Source organism: Amphichorda felina (assembly GCF_050947745.1).
Source record: "Amphichorda felina strain 45539 chromosome Unknown scaffold_4, whole genome shotgun sequence".
NCBI classification, from domain to species: Eukaryota; Fungi; Ascomycota; class Sordariomycetes; order Hypocreales; family Bionectriaceae; genus Amphichorda; species Amphichorda felina.
The window spans coordinates 133374-148153 of NW_028145046.1; the positions used below are offsets into that span (position 1 = coordinate 133374).

Here is a 14780-nt window from a genome sequence, read left to right on the forward strand (position 1 = left end):
CCTTTGTCTTCCCGACGTCTGTACGGAGTATCTTGTTACACGTCCCCCCTTTCCCTCCTGTATACTGTCATTCTTTTCCTTCCATCCCTCACCGTTTTCCCTCATTCTCCCACACATTCCGTCCTTTCCTTCTTAAAACACCACTGTACACGCTCTTTCCACAGTCCCCACCGGCCTCTTGTGGCTACACCTGCTCCCTACCGTCACCATGAGGGTATCGCAGGTTCTCAGCGCGGCGTTACTCTGCGCCTCATCCGCATCGGGGTACTGGATTCGCGGTGCCGCTGAGAGGGCCCTGTACTACTCCGTGTACGTCCTAGAGGACATCCATTTCAACAAGGAGGCGTACGATGGGTGGAAGATTGCCCCCGACTGCGTGGGCACCCGCAAGGGCATGTGGCAGAAGAAGCGCTGCAACCTTGCCGAGTTCATCGACCACATCTGGAAAGAGACCAACCCGGGCGAGCCCAGGCCGGACAAGACCAAGATCCAATGGGGCAACGAGATGAAGGGTGCCAAGGACCCCCAGTCCATCATCTCGATGATCATGAGTGCCAAGTACAAGGACGGCAGCATGGTCATCCAGCGCGATACAGACCCCAAGCGCTACGGCTACACCGGCAAGATCGAGGTCGCCGACAAGGTCTGGCCCGGCCAGGGCATCACCGACTACTATGCGTCTCTCAGCAGATTCGGTGAGCGAGCGGTCAAGCTGCAGGGGGACTTCAACACGGCCATCGACAAGGGCGAAATTGTGACGGACCCCGAGAACAGCAAGTACAAGCAGCACAAGCTCGTGATTGAGAAGTTCCAGGCCTTCTTCCAGGGCGCCACCGACGCCGCTGAGATGATTGTCGAGTTCCGCACCCAGGACAAGTGGCGCCACCTCAAGGATCAGGGCAAGTGGAAGCAGAAGCTTGGCGTCGACGGCGTGTGGGATCCAAAGACGTCCAACCACAACATCGGCGCCTGGGAGGAGATCAACAAGAGTGACACGATCCAGCAAATGGTGGATGAGCTCGACATAGACAAGGCCGAGGCCACGAAGCGGTATGAGGAGCACTGGACGACTCTCACCACCTCGGAGCAGTCCAAGCAGCACGCGGCGGCTATTGAGAGTGCCAAGAAGACGTTCAATGCTCTGCAGGAGGCGCCCAGCTGCAAGGGCTAGAGATGTCGACGGCGGATAGTGGATACAGTACTCCGTAGAGGGTATGGGGTTTGTCAGAGCGATTGAGCAATCAGGGGTCTTGGGATGTATTTCCTCGAGTTTTTGTCTCTTTCTACTTGTAGATACTGTTCAATTGTAGAGTAGGTTACCTCGGTGCCTAGGTTTCTTTTCTCGACGGCAAAAATTCCCACATAGTAGCAGTTCCAGGTATGGTACTATCAACTATCCTCCGACTGAAACAGGGGAGCTTTTTCTTGTTCCTTGTCACCCAGCCGCTCACAAGGCATCTGATCGGCAATTGGGGTAGCATCGGTGGGCGGGCCTGGTCTCCATCGGTATGGATTGGACTCATTGGACTCGTTGGAGACTGCAGTCGAACCCCGTCGTTGATTAATTTGCCCCGCCGCCTTGCGTTGGTCCAGCCGCTATTAATAGGTAGCACTGCATCCTGCGATTCCTGCCCGTCTCTTGATGGACTCTTGATGCAGCTGTGCCTCCTCCTAGGCCACGCCTAGGCCACCATCCCTGCTATACTCCGTAAGGCGTTTTACTGGATTTCAACCCCAACGCAACCAGGGACGGTCAGCCAATACCCAGGGCTTCTTTCATGTTTCCTGGGCCACCCGACCTCTCTCCGTAGCTCGCTTGGCGCAGCCCACGTGTTTTGGCCGATTCCGTGCATTACAAGGTACCTACGGAAGCCATCGGTGCATCACCGCTTCTCACTCCGCGCCACTTTTGCAACGACCACCTACCAAGTTGTACCATCAACCACCATGGCCTCCTCATTTTCGCCCATTGAATTGCTCCCAACTGAGCTCAGAGTCGACATCCGATCCCGCTTGGCATTTGCAGACGTGGCCCGTCTCAGCAGGTGTAGTCGAGCCCTGCGAAACCAGCTGCAGCCTCTCCTCTTCAACACTGAGGCAGACCGCAACAGGGCAATCAAGTGGGCATGCCGCAACGGCAACACCTTCGTCATCGATCGTGCCATCTCCTTTGGCGCATCCGTCAGCGTCCTCTCCATCCCGCGAAAGGATCGCGGCGCGCCCTTCCAGACACAGCGCCGGGGTCGGGGCCCCTACGTGATGGTTCCAGCGCCCCAAGGCCCGCCCATCCAGACCCTCACGCTCTACCTGGCAGCCAAACATGGCCAGGTCGGCGTGTTTCGACATCTGATCTCTCTAGGCGCCACCGTTGTCGTTGACAATGTTGATCCGCTGACAATACGAGGTTTGGTCAACTACGTCTGTCAATCAGTCGACACGGGTCTACTTCGAGCCTTCTTAGAGGCTGGTCTCGCCTCCAAGCTCCCGCAGGAGTTGCGAGACAAAACTCTCCTGCTTTTCCTAACAGGCTCTGCATCCCCTGGAAAATCCACCAGAGACCTTGTATGCATGCTGCTGGACAGCGGTGCAGATCCAAACTACGTCCACTGTACCCGGGAACCAGGATCCATGACGCCACTCTCCGCGACCCTCGTCCACCATCGCCCAGAGCTGTTCCAGCTTCTGCTTGAACGAGGTGCCAATATCAATGGTGTGCCCAATCTTCCCCGGCACCCGCTACCCTACCACCCCTTTCATATACCCATTTGCGCCGCGGCACACTCCATGGCCAGGTTGAAATCGCTCCAAGTTAAGCAGTGCCTCAATCACGGTGCCGACATCAACGTCTGCGTGCGCGTCTGGGATAAGGGGCCCGTGTCCGTCACAACCCCGCTGCTCATCTACCTCAACGCCGCTCTGGACATGGGAGAATGGGGCCGTTGGATCGACACGGAGAATATCCAGTTCCTGCTCGACAGTGGACTCAGCCTCGACATGGACACGGATTCCCCTGAGCCGCATAGTGCGTTCGTGAGGGGACGCTACCGATTCAGACGCGCCCCGTCACCTGTGGAGCTCATCCTTGATAGGCTCTATATCCGCTGCATCACCCTCCCGCCTATTCCCTCCGTTATAAAGCTCCTTATCCAACATGGGGGTCTCAGGCAACGTACAGGTGAAATTCTTGCCAAGTACGACTACTCAAGCACAGATTACGATGTCAGTTCCGACATCCTGCCTGCGTGGCAGGACATGCTCAGCATGATCATCGCCAACCCCGAGTACCGCCAAGACCTCAACACCCTCCTCTTCACCTACATCACGGCCAAAGGCACCTCCAAGAAGTCCAGAGTGTCTGATCTCACCCGCGCCACCATGTCCAGTCTCATTGCCGCCGGTGCCGACATCAATGCCAGAGAGAGGCCGGACGGGAGCGGACCAACGGTGCTGCACATTTTGGCTCAGCATTACAGCCGTAATTGGTATCGCGATATCACTCCCCGCAGTGTCGAGTTTGTCCGGTACCTGGTGGAGCAATGTCACGCAGACACAAGCGCAGACTGGGCGGGTACTGCAGCTGATTATATGGCGCGAGAGATGCCCACGTCTTCGGGAGGCAAAAACGTCTTCATTGAGGAGATAGTGGTGGCATTAGGGGGAAGCACCCGAAATGCCTGAATAACTACAGACTTGGCGGGTGATGATTCGCGACGGTTGTGTGTGGTGTCGACTCCATGTCTATGTGCACATCCGTACTCGTACAGGTCAGGGCGACATTAGGAACGTTATAAGCACTGTGTAAGCTGCAATATCAATTTCCCATTAGTTGCCCTCAAAAGTACACTTGAGGACATACGGAGTACTGGTCGCATATATGTATCGAGCTAGCATGGGGACCCGATGGCATGGGAGGCCCCGCAAGCCACTCGCTGACGCGAGGAGGACCACAGGCCAAGGCGCTCTTGACCGACCATCCTTGGCGCTGATGGCGATTGTAATTCGAGGACCCAGAAGTTCACGCATCCTCATGCTAGTTGGTCAAAATTCCCCGATTCACCGAGTACCAAGGCGGGAGTCCAAAGCCACTGCCAAGGCATGGCGTGGGCCAGGTGTGGCGGAGAAGTCTCACCTGGCGAGGCCCAGGCAAAGATCTTCCAAGTCGCCCAACTATCCGCGCATGGCAGTACGTACAAAGTAGTGTATATTATAAGCTTATCTGAGAGCGCAGCTCTCGCATGGGGCATGAGATCACAGGCCAGACGGATGGGGGGGCTGGGGGGGTTTGGAGGCGACCCCGCCCACTTACACGACTGGGCACCCGACTGACCGACTCCATGTCGCATTTCTAACCTGATCGGCGTCTGACATGGCCGTGTTTGGCAGGTCGTCGGCGTCACTCCGACTGACGGGCCAACAGAATGCGGGGTAAAGGTCGACGCCAGGATGTTGATAGGGAGAAGTTCATGGCACGATGCAGGTTGACCAGGCGGTGATGATGGCTGGTCCTCGGAATCGGAAGTCGGTATCACTCCTAGTCTCTAATCCATCTGGTTCTCTGCTACTCTTTCTCGTGTATATTAATAAGTCGAGCCCCGTGGAACTTGGATGTGTAGTCTGCCCGTACTCTTCCAACTGCCTCCGCAGGAGTATCTCCCAAGTCCAACCTACCTTGGTCGAGTCCACTGAGTATAATGGGAGAAGCAGAAAAGGCGGGCGATGTCGAAGCCCAGCGAGCCGACGCCATTGGTGTCGAGCCGCAGAGGACAACAACCGGCGACATCGGCGACACCAAGATCCACGAAGACTCCAGGCACCTGGGCACCCTCGACCGCGGGCTCAAGTCGCGACATGTGCAGTTCCTAGCACTCTCAGGAGCCATCGGGACGGGCCTCTTTGTGGGCAGCGGCCAGGTGCTCTCGCTGGCGGGCCCGCTGTCGACCTTCATCTCATACGCCGTCACGGGCTTCAACCTGTACTGCGTCATCAACAGCCTGGGCGAGATGGCCGCGTGGCTGCCCATCCCCGGCTGCGTGCCCATCTTTGCAACGCGCTATGTCGATGAGGCTCTTGGCTTCACTCTCGGCTGGAACTACTGGTACCAGTTCGCCATCGGCGTGCCTATCGAGGTCAGCGTGTGCTGCGTCATCGTCGACTATTGGGAAAACTCGGTCCCCAAGGCGGCCCTCATCACCGTCTTCTTCGCCGCCATGATCATAGTCAACTGCCTCCCCGTGCGCATCTACGGCGAGGCCGAGTTTGTCTTTGGTGCCATCAAGCTCACCACCATTATCGGCCTGATTCTCCTGATGCTCATCATCACCTGCGGTGGCGGTCCCAATGGCGAGCCCATTGGCTTCCGGTACTGGAACCACCCGGGCCCGATGAACGAGTACCTAAAGGAGGGTGCTCTGGGTCGCTTCCTGGGTTTCTGGAAGGTCTTTATACAGGCCACCTTCGCCTACGGCGGCAGCGAGATGGTCGTGGTCGCGTCTGGCGAGACGGAGAACCCGCGCCGCAACATCCCCAAGGCTGTGCGCCGCGTCTTCTGGCGCATCCTCCTCTTCTACGTCCTGGCCCTCTTCCTCGTCGGGCTGTGCGTGTCGTCCGAGGACCCACGTCTTCTCGATGCCATTGACCGTGACGCGCCCGGCGCCGACCAGAGCCCCTTTGTGATTGCCATCTCCAACGCGGGCATCAAGGTCCTCCCGGGAATTATCAACGCCGTCGTCCTGTCATCGGCCTGGTCGGCGGGCAACTCCTTCTTCTACGCCTCGACGCGCGTGCTGTACTCGGCGGCCATAGACGGCAAGACGCCTGCCTTCCTCCGGTTCGAGCGGTTCGGCGTGCCGTACGGGTGCGTGGCCATGACGACGGCGCTGGGCTGCCTCAGCTACCTCAACGTCAACAACGCGTCGGCCGAGGTCTTCTTCTGGTTCAGCAACCTCAGCGCCGTCAGCACGCTCATCGTCTGGGCCAGCGTGTGTTACACGTACCTGTGCTTCTACCGCGGGCTCAAGCACAACGGCATCGACCGCGACACCCTGCCGTACAAGTCGCCCATGCAGCCCTTCCTGGCCTACTTTGCCATCTGCTTCTGCCTCCTCATCGCCTTCTTCAACGGCTTCGACGCCTTCTTCCCCGGAAAGTTCAGCGCCAAGACGTTTGTGCCGCCGTACATTGACATCCCCATCGTGCTGACCCTCTTCTTCGGGTACAAGCTCGTCAAGAAGACCAAGTTTGTCAAGGTGCAGAATATGGACCTGTGGTCTGGCAAGGCCGAGATTGATGCCCTGGAGCCGCTGTGGCCGGTGGTGAAGCCGCGCAACTTTTTGGAGAGGATCTGGTTCTGGATTGCGTAGTTTGGTATTCGTGGTAGCAGTATTTTTGACCAGTTTGATGTGTTATTACATTGAATATTACAAATGCCTTTGGTCAAACCTAACTTCTGAACCCCGGGGGTGATGTTGAACAGAGATTTGACAGTCCATGTCCGTCTGTGCGTTTAATGCCATTGAAATTAGGTCCACAGATGGACAGAAACAATTAAATTTCAGAGGCGGTCAAGGACAAACCGTACCATTCATTTATACTTTATTGAAGCCAATAGATATTCCATCATGCGGATGATGAGGGCGATGGTCATGCATTAAGAGGTAGTATAGGGTACGCAATTCAGGTCGAAAGCGGCAAATGGGTTCTGCAGGGCATCATCCCAATTTCCAGGCGCTAAAGTCCCCTGCTGCACGCTGTGCCCAGCGTTTCAAGAGCCTGCAGAGCCCCCACTTTAACTGTTGTCTGGGCAACGCCCCATCTGTGAACGAACAACAAACGGGAAATTCAAGTTGACATCAACGTCACTGCAAATGCAGCTCCTGCCTCCGTGCAGCTCGATTCTACATCCACAATCCTTTGACCAACCGTCGACTTTACTAACCACAGCAATCGCTCCTTTTCCTTCTCAACGCCCTCGCTCCCTCGCCTAGTTCACCGTTGCGATTTCACCATCGCATCGTCACCGGGGCAGCTCCTTGGGTGGCTTTGTTTTCATCTCCACGCCGACTCCGGCCCTCACGCTGTTTTCTTTGCATGGCTTCACGCCCGACGACGCCTTAAACCGCCACAGACGACCAAACACTGCGCGCAATCATCGGCAGCGAATGCCGGACGCAGACCTACCCACAAAGTTTATACATACGAGCATAGAAATATCACACAATGGTTGATTCAGGGCAATCTTCCATCACTGTGGCCGGTACAGCCCACCTTTCACATTCCAGCACCTCGAACACACCGCTGACAATGTCTCATTAGTCCGAGTACGGCCCTTCACAATCCGCGAAGCTGCTCAAATGTACGATCGCCAGCGTCCGAATACCCGTCTCCAAGCGACGCGCTGACCTCTCGCACAGACATAAGAACGACGATGGCACAGTCTTTCTCGGCGATGGCTCTCTGGCCGGAGCCCCTCAACCCAAACTGCACCAGCGCGGAATTCGCAATGTCATCAAGGTCGTCGACGACCGTTGTTTGTACGATGAGTCCCCCGATAGTTGATGGTGACGCCTAGCTGACAAGTGACGTGATAGAGTCTTCGACCCCCCCGAGGACAACCCCGTGCACAGATTTTCTCGGTCGGTGGTGCCGACCTCGAAGAAGACAAAGGACCAAGTCTTCGCCTTTGACCGTGTCTTTGACGAAAATACAAACCAATCCGACGTTTACGAGGGCACCACCAGGCAGCTGCTGGACAGCGTTCTCGACGGCTACAATGCCACCGTTTTCGCATACGGCGCCACCGGCTGCGGCAAGACACACACCATTACCGGCACCTCACAGCACCCTGGCATCATATTTCTCACCATGCAGGAGCTATTCGAGAAGATTGATGAGCGCAGCCAAGACAAGACGACCGAATTGAGCCTTAGCTACCTCGAGATCTACAACGAGACCATCCGTGACCTGCTGGTCCCCGGCGGCAGCAAGGCGGGACTGATGCTGCGAGAGGACAGCAACCAGGCTGTTACAGTCCCTGGACTTACCAGCCACCATCCCAAGGATGTTGCCGAAGTCATGGACATGATTGTCAGGGGAAACGAGTATCGCACTGTGTCCCCAACCGAGGCCAACGCCACTTCGTCGCGCTCCCACGCTGTCCTACAGATCAATGTCGCCCAGAAAGACCGTAACGCCGACGTTAACGAACCCCACACTATGGCGACGCTCAGCATCATCGACCTGGCTGGATCCGAGCGAGCCTCCGTCACCAAAAACCGTGGCGAGCGCCTCACCGAGGGTGCCAACATCAATAAGTCTCTTCTGGCGTTGGGCAGCTGCATCAATGCCCTCTGTGACCGACGAGGAAAGGCTCACGTTCCCTACCGCAACAGCAAGCTGACACGTTTGCTTAAATTCTCGCTGGGTGGCAACTGCAAAACCGTCATGATTGTGTGCGTGTCGCCTTCGAGCGCTCATTTCGACGAGACACAGAACACCCTGCGGTACGCCAACCGGGCCAAGAATATCCAGACCAAGGTGACCCGCAATGTCTTCAACGTCAACCGCCACGTCAAGGACTTCCTGGTCAAGATTGATGAGCAGATGGCGCTCATCAACGAACTGCGGGCCCAGCAGAAGGACTCGGAGAAGATCTTCTTTGCCAAGTTCCGCAAACAATGCGACAAGCGTGGGATGGTGGCACGTGAGGGCTTGCAGCGCCTCAGGGCAGCCTACGAAAATTCGGCATCGGAGCGTCAGGAGCGCATCACTGCCATGAAGAGGCTCAAGGCCTTTGAGCGCCGGATCGGTCTGCTCTCCGGGTGGATTGCTGCCTTTGATACCATCTGTGATCAGCGAGGAGGTGACGATGACTCGATGCCCCAAAACCTCGCGGCCATCCGCAAGACGGCGCAGGGGATCCAGCTGGAGCTGGAGGGTAGCCGCCAGCACATCCACCAGAAGTTGGTGAAGTCGACGTGGGAGCGCAGCATCGACACGGCTCTGGCACACAGCCTCAAGCAACTCGGCAGTGTCGATGGAGGTGACATGGGGGAGATTGCTAGCCTGGAGCGCGAGGCGGAGCTTCTCAAGTCCAACTTCACCCGTGAGGCCTACCGCGAGGTCCTCGAGCAGGAGAAGGCCGGCGATGCTGCCATGATGCAGATGCTGCTCACGGCCCAATTCGAGATCCTGTCTTCCCTATCCGACACGCTATCCATGGACGAAGAGGATGCCGTTGCTAACGCTAAAGAGATCATCAACCGCCTTCTTCAGACTGGGTACACAGCCGCATCTCAGGTCGTCAAGCCCGACGGGTCTCTCCCTGTCGTCGATGCGTTCCCGCCCACTCGCAAGGGCACACCCAAGAAGAAGAAGTCGATGGTGACGTACGCCAAACCTGTGCCAGCCCCGACCTTTGCTGTAGTCCCGAATGAGGCCAACCATGTCAGCCCCATGAAGGCGTCGCCAAGGAGGCGGAAGGCTCTGAACGCAAACAAGAAGGGCCTCAGTATTAGCTTCTCTCCGGTCAAGAAGGGAAAGAAGGGCGGCGTGAGGTGGCGGGATGACGAGTTTGAGGAAGGCACTCTGGCCGACTTCTCCAGGACCCCGCAGAAGATGAATGCTTCGTCTCCCGAGTCGTCTTCGCCGGAGAAGGATACTCAAGAGCCCGTGGTCCCAGCGGCGTCTGTCACAGAGCCTATGCCCGTTCAGCATGAGCCCACCATTCCCGAGGAGTCAAGCCCGAGCATCGAGATGCCCGAAACGATGAGCCTGCCGGCGGCAAGACCTAGTCGATTCCAAGCCGGCTTCCTGTCCAAGAACTCTAGAATGTCTTCTGTGCACGAAGGCTCGCCTACTCTGGCCCGGCCCTCTTTCAGTCTTAACCTGGCTGGCAGTTCGCCCTCTGGTTCGGAGGGGAGGGCGTCTCCCTTGCGGTCGTTGGATGTCGCTAAGGCCGGCAACTTGTCGCCGCCGGCGGCCACCCTGCGCTACAGGCGTTCGGTGTCGGGGTCGCAACGTTCGCTGCAATCCGTCGTGGATGAGAACAATCTTTCCAAGCACGACAGTGAGGGATCCGGGTCCGACTCGGAGTCGAGCATGCTCGACCAACGCAAGCTGCGCAGCGCCATGCACACGGCCAACAAGGCTCGGAGGGTGAGCATGCTGACAGGCACGGCTGCCGCCAATGCCAGGCGCGTCTCGTCAATTGGTTCCCTCAATGGCGACCGTCCTGCTGGGCCGAGGCCTAGTATGCCTTCGTCGCACGGTGTGGCGAGCAACGCCAACGGCATCTCCAGGAATCGTCGGGGAAGCTCGGAGCGTCGTAAGAGCCCTCCGATGACGTGCTCGCCGTCTGAGCTGCGAACCAGTGAAAGGGCACTGACCGCTGGACAGGCGAGGCGCATGAATCTCGGGGGCAGCATGAGGATTGAGAAGGCGAGCAGCGCACCGGACGGTAGCAGCCCGCGTGAGATGCGTCGCGTAACTATTGGTGTCGGCTCAGCATCTGGCGCTGGACACAAGAGGCAGGGGAGTGGGATGGCCTGGCGATGATTCTTTCTTTCTTTTTTTTTTGTTCGTCCTGTTGTAATGGCTAACAGGGCTGCCCTGTTGATTTCATTGCTCTTTTGGCGTCATTGCTTTTCTTTTGTTTGTGGCCTTTGTCTACGGACTGGCCTGTCTGCTGGTCGCATTTCCTACGGCGTTTGGGCAGATGTCTCTTGGATGAGCTGGTATAAGGAGTGGGATGGCATTGTTGTATTGATAATGACGGAAGACTATTGCACTTGAAGAGATTGTACACTGTTGAAGTCAACCTTGTCACGCGTCCACCCTCCACCCTCCAGCATTTATTTAGCAAGGACTGATGCTCCCAGCGCTACCCGCGTCCTGAGGGATGGCACCGGCAGCCACAGCTGACTGGTAGCACCATCGCCACTCATCATAGCCGCCGATCCAATTGCACTTCCACGTCCAGAAGACCCAGCCGCCCGACTTCTCAAAGGCCTGCACCTGCGCGGCCCAGAAGCTGCGATACCACTCGGCCTGCTCCGGGCGGTCGCGGATGGCGAACTCGTCGTTGCCCTCGACGTTGTCCGCCACGGACAGCGACCACTCGCCGACGATGATGCCGTCCTCGCGCCGGTCGTTGCAGGCCGCGTTGATGTACCCGCTCTTGCTGGTCTCGACGGAGGGATCCCACTTGTAGTAGCGGTGGTCGTCGAAGGCTGTGTGGTCCAGGCTGGGGAGGTTGGAGGTTGGGTCGCCGGAGCCCCAGGCGTTGCCCTGTTTCAATCATCAGCACACACATACACAACATTGTTCTTCATTACACCGTGCAAAAAGGGGGGTAGTGGCAGAGGGGTAAGTACCATGAACTGGATGTGCAGCCTGTCGCTGTCGGCAACGTTGATTGCGTCCTCGGCGTCGCGGATGCGCTGGTACGCCTGCGGGTAGAAGTTGGCGATCATGTCGGCGGCCTCGCTGGGGTACTCGCCCGAGTGGACGGGCTCGTTCATGACCTCGAGCATGCCGACGTTGAAGTAGGCCTCGTTGGTGTGGATGCGGTTGGCCATCCACTCGAGGAACTTCGAGGCGCGCTCGTAGTTGCCCTGGTTGTAGAACTCGGGGTAGTCGACGCCCTGGGGGGGCTGTTAGTCTCATTCAGGGGTTGAGAGGAGGTGCAGAAGCAGGGGACTTGCATGCCCGGTGAACTGCTGGTTGGGCGTCTGCGAGCCTGGTCCACCATGGAGGTCCATGATGATGTACAGGCCGGCGTCGCGAGCCCATCCGACGAGGCGGTCCAGGTACTCGAGGCCACCACGGGGGTAGTGCTCGCCGTCATTGACGAGGTCCTCCTTGATCCAGAAGCCGACGGGGATGCGGATCGTGTTGAGCCCCAGGCTGGCAATCTGGTTGATGTCGTCCTGAGTCGTCCACGTGTCCCAGTGGCCGCGGAAGGCCTCGTCGGCGGCGTCCTGGCCCAGGGCCTCGACGCACTTCCACTCGTCGTTCTGGCCGCCGCAGCCCATGCTGTTCCAGATGTCGTTGGCCATCCACGGCTCGATGATGAACTGCGACCCCAGGTTGACGCCGCGGATCTTGTCAGCCGAGGGCATCCAGGCCTGGGCGCCGGCCAGGAAGAGGGCGAGGGGGGAGAGCTTGGAGTGCATCTTGGTCGATTCGGGGGGGTAAGGATCTTATGGAAGTGTACTGAAGCTGCCCCTGGGGGATCGTGGGGAAGAGTGTTTCTTATATCCATCTCGGCCCATAGGTGGAGCGATAGTGGTCTGAGATGGGGAGGACCCAAGTTAGTTCGGCCCTACCCATAGGGCCAGGAGGATGGTTCCATCGACCATGTGTCTCTCACTGCAGATCCTCCAAGCCCGCTAAAACATAGTCTATGCTGAATAGTCTCGGAATCCACGGCATTGATGGGTGAGGTGGGCACCTGGAAACTACATGTAACTACATGTAACGTGGACAGCTCCCAATGTAGCAGGTGGACGGTGGTCTACCTGCAGAGGCCCCATCCATGCCCAGGTACCTACAATCCTGCATACCCCAACTGCGCGTAATGCTCGGTATAAATATCAAGATTCGGTCCGATGCATCCCCAGGTTCGAATTGCCGAGTTGGCCTCGGGGCTATTTGGTATCATGGCATCTTGTTGTCCTGCACCACCACCCCATGTGTCCCATGTGTGTAAAGCATCAAGAGTTGCGTGCAACGTGGTAGTGGTCTGGAATGGCCGATTGTTTGGTCAATTCGGCTGTCATAACTGTCAGCGACCCAATTGATTCATATACCAAAAAGCGGCATATCACAGTCACACTGGGTTGGCGAGCTAGAATTGCCGGATTCCCTCATGTCTGAGGTGGCGCCCGAAGGATCCAGAGCCCTGCCGATGGCAAGACAGGCTAGGACCTAACTGTGCATGTGTGTCTTAAGTGTATATATGGCCAATGGATGATGTCGGCGTCATTGTATAGCCTGATGAATGTAGCTTAGAGCGGAAACTGCCGAAGTACGGTTCCCTCGCTGTTGGTTTCATCCTGAAAGCTGGGTATTGCCCAAGCTTTGGCCATATGATTGCCTGGCCGGTATGGTTTGCCTATGTTCCATGTATATTTCTCCAGAATGATATGGGCAGCTGTTGATATGTCCGCAGGTACCGCTTACACATTGGCATAATCATAGTCCTCGTTCGGCTATTACGCTAGACGGGGAGAAAGTGTTGAAGATTCCATGCAAGGCACGACAAATTTGATTCACATGGCTGTTTGCTATTACTGTGCCACGTATCTGATCCCCTCATGTTGATCAATTACCGTTGAGGGATTGAGATTGCTCTGGTGTTTGGCGCCCAAGACTTAAGGTGGTGAAAAATGCAACAGCCGTTTCCTAGAGATATCCCCCGAGTTATCAAGTCGTCCCCTTGTTGAACGGAAGACTACGGCCGGTGCATGTGACTCTTTCTCGTTCCCGGATGCTCTATCAAAGTAGGCTTGAAGAGACGATAACTAATAGGCAATTATAAAATAACAAATACTATGGCGTGCTCAAATTCTGTAGTGGAGAATGCATATCTCTGCTAAGCACTAGATCCCAACTGGAAAGGTAGCCCCAGAGAATATCTCCAGTTCGACGATCGGCATTTATTTCGGGAGAGCCCCTAGGTAGGATACGAGCGAATCGGGGAAATGAAGAGAGCCAGAACTACGTCACAAATTATATCCTTGCCAGGTCAACTGCCGTGAGGAAGTTTGGATGCCGGTTCTCCGGTTGGATGAGGTCGGGTTGATCGTCACCAAGAGAATGGCCAGAGCGCCGCAGGTATCGATTTCTCTTGGGGCTATGCTGAGCTATCAGGTGCTCCTTGGGGGTATAAGTATCGGCCCCTTCCAGTTCATCAGCATCCGTACTTCTTCTGAACATTAACCATCTCGGTCTCATCAAATATCACAAACCCCACCATGCGCCTCTCCCCTCTCTCGTCGACCACCGTGCTACTGGCGCTGGGCCTCCACGGTCTCGGTGCACTGGCTAGCCCATCATCTCGATCCCTTTCCCAGAAGAACCCCATCCGACGTCGCGAAGACACCCCCGTGCACTGCGTCGACAGCACCGCCGAGGCCCCCGAGCAAGGAGGAAACCTCTTCTGCTACGACGACAGCGGCGACGACCTGACCTGCGACGAGTGCCTGGGCCTCAACGGCAACGAGCCCGCCAAGTCGGAGAATGGCGTTATCTGCCACATCTCAGATGGCAACGCTGACACGCTCGGGAAACGCACCGCCTGCCCTGGAGACCCGCCGCCCGAGAAGAACCCGGATGGAACTCCCAGCAGCGACGTGGCTGAGGGCGTCATGGACGCATACTGCGCTGCCGCAGGGTCTGGTGGGCTCTTTGGGTGGACGACGTTTGCGGCTTGCTACGCTTACACGTATGCCTCTGCCAATGGCGACCCTGTCGAGGAAGCCGAGGCGGGAGCGAATGGTTTGTTTTGAGATGGATTACAGTGATGATGAAGAATGCTGACAGCTCCTAGCAATCTGCGACGTCTTCTTCGTGGGTCTCTGCAGCTGTATTGGCTCGGGGGCCTGCAAGGTGTAGAGATGGCATAGGAAGAGCACATCACCCGATCTTGTCTTGGATATATTCCTGCCCACATCAATCTCAATATTGCCTAGCTAATTGAGTAGCTTTCTGTCCCAAAACATTTCAGTATTGTTCTTTTCGCATTTTGCAATTGAGACTTTAATTATTATCTGAGGAAATGC

At 56.8% G+C, this 14780-nt stretch overlaps 6 protein-coding genes across 6 annotated transcripts; 5 read left to right on the top strand and 1 right to left on the bottom strand.

Moving 5' to 3' along the window:
- Nucleotides 1–208: 208 nt before the first annotated feature.
- ACO1O0_003796 (uncharacterized protein) lies at nt 209–1171 on the top strand (the record flags this gene model as incomplete). Its single annotated transcript, XM_083193239.1, has 1 exon — nt 209–1171. One exon carries the CDS (start codon nt 209–211, stop codon nt 1169–1171), a length of 963 nt encoding a protein of 320 aa, XP_083050187.1.
- Nucleotides 1172–1947: 776 nt separating this feature from the next.
- On the top strand, nt 1948–3678 carry ACO1O0_003797 (uncharacterized protein; the record flags this gene model as incomplete). The annotated part of the gene is made up of 1 exon (XM_083193240.1): nt 1948–3678. The coding sequence occupies one exon, from the start codon at nt 1948–1950 to the stop codon at nt 3676–3678; it is 1731 nt and encodes a 576-aa protein (XP_083050188.1).
- A 1013-nt stretch (nt 3679–4691) lies between these two features.
- On the top strand, nt 4692–6359 carry ACO1O0_003798 (amino acid permease/ SLC12A domain-containing protein; the record flags this gene model as incomplete). The annotated part of the gene is made up of 1 exon (XM_083193241.1): nt 4692–6359. The coding sequence occupies one exon, from the start codon at nt 4692–4694 to the stop codon at nt 6357–6359; it is 1668 nt and encodes a 555-aa protein (XP_083050189.1).
- Nucleotides 6360–7215: 856 nt separating this feature from the next.
- On the top strand, nt 7216–10551 carry KIP3 (P-loop containing nucleoside triphosphate hydrolase protein; the record flags this gene model as incomplete). The annotated part of the gene is made up of 4 exons (XM_083193242.1): nt 7216–7252; nt 7312–7351; nt 7410–7529; nt 7587–10551. 4 exons carry the CDS (start codon nt 7216–7218, stop codon nt 10549–10551), a joined length of 3162 nt encoding a protein of 1053 aa, XP_083050190.1.
- Nucleotides 10552–10851: 300 nt separating this feature from the next.
- Nucleotides 10852–12170, bottom strand: ACO1O0_003800 (glycoside hydrolase family 5 protein; the record flags this gene model as incomplete). The annotated part of the gene is made up of 4 exons (XM_083193243.1): nt 10852–11283; nt 11370–11639; nt 11696–11714; nt 11767–12170. 4 exons carry the CDS (start codon nt 12168–12170, stop codon nt 10852–10854), a joined length of 1125 nt encoding a protein of 374 aa, XP_083050191.1.
- Nucleotides 12171–13973: 1803 nt separating this feature from the next.
- Nucleotides 13974–14613, top strand: ACO1O0_003801 (uncharacterized protein; the record flags this gene model as incomplete). Its single annotated transcript, XM_083193244.1, has 2 exons — nt 13974–14496; nt 14549–14613. 2 exons carry the CDS (start codon nt 13974–13976, stop codon nt 14611–14613), a joined length of 588 nt encoding a protein of 195 aa, XP_083050192.1.
- Between the last annotated feature and the right edge of the window lie 167 nt (nt 14614–14780).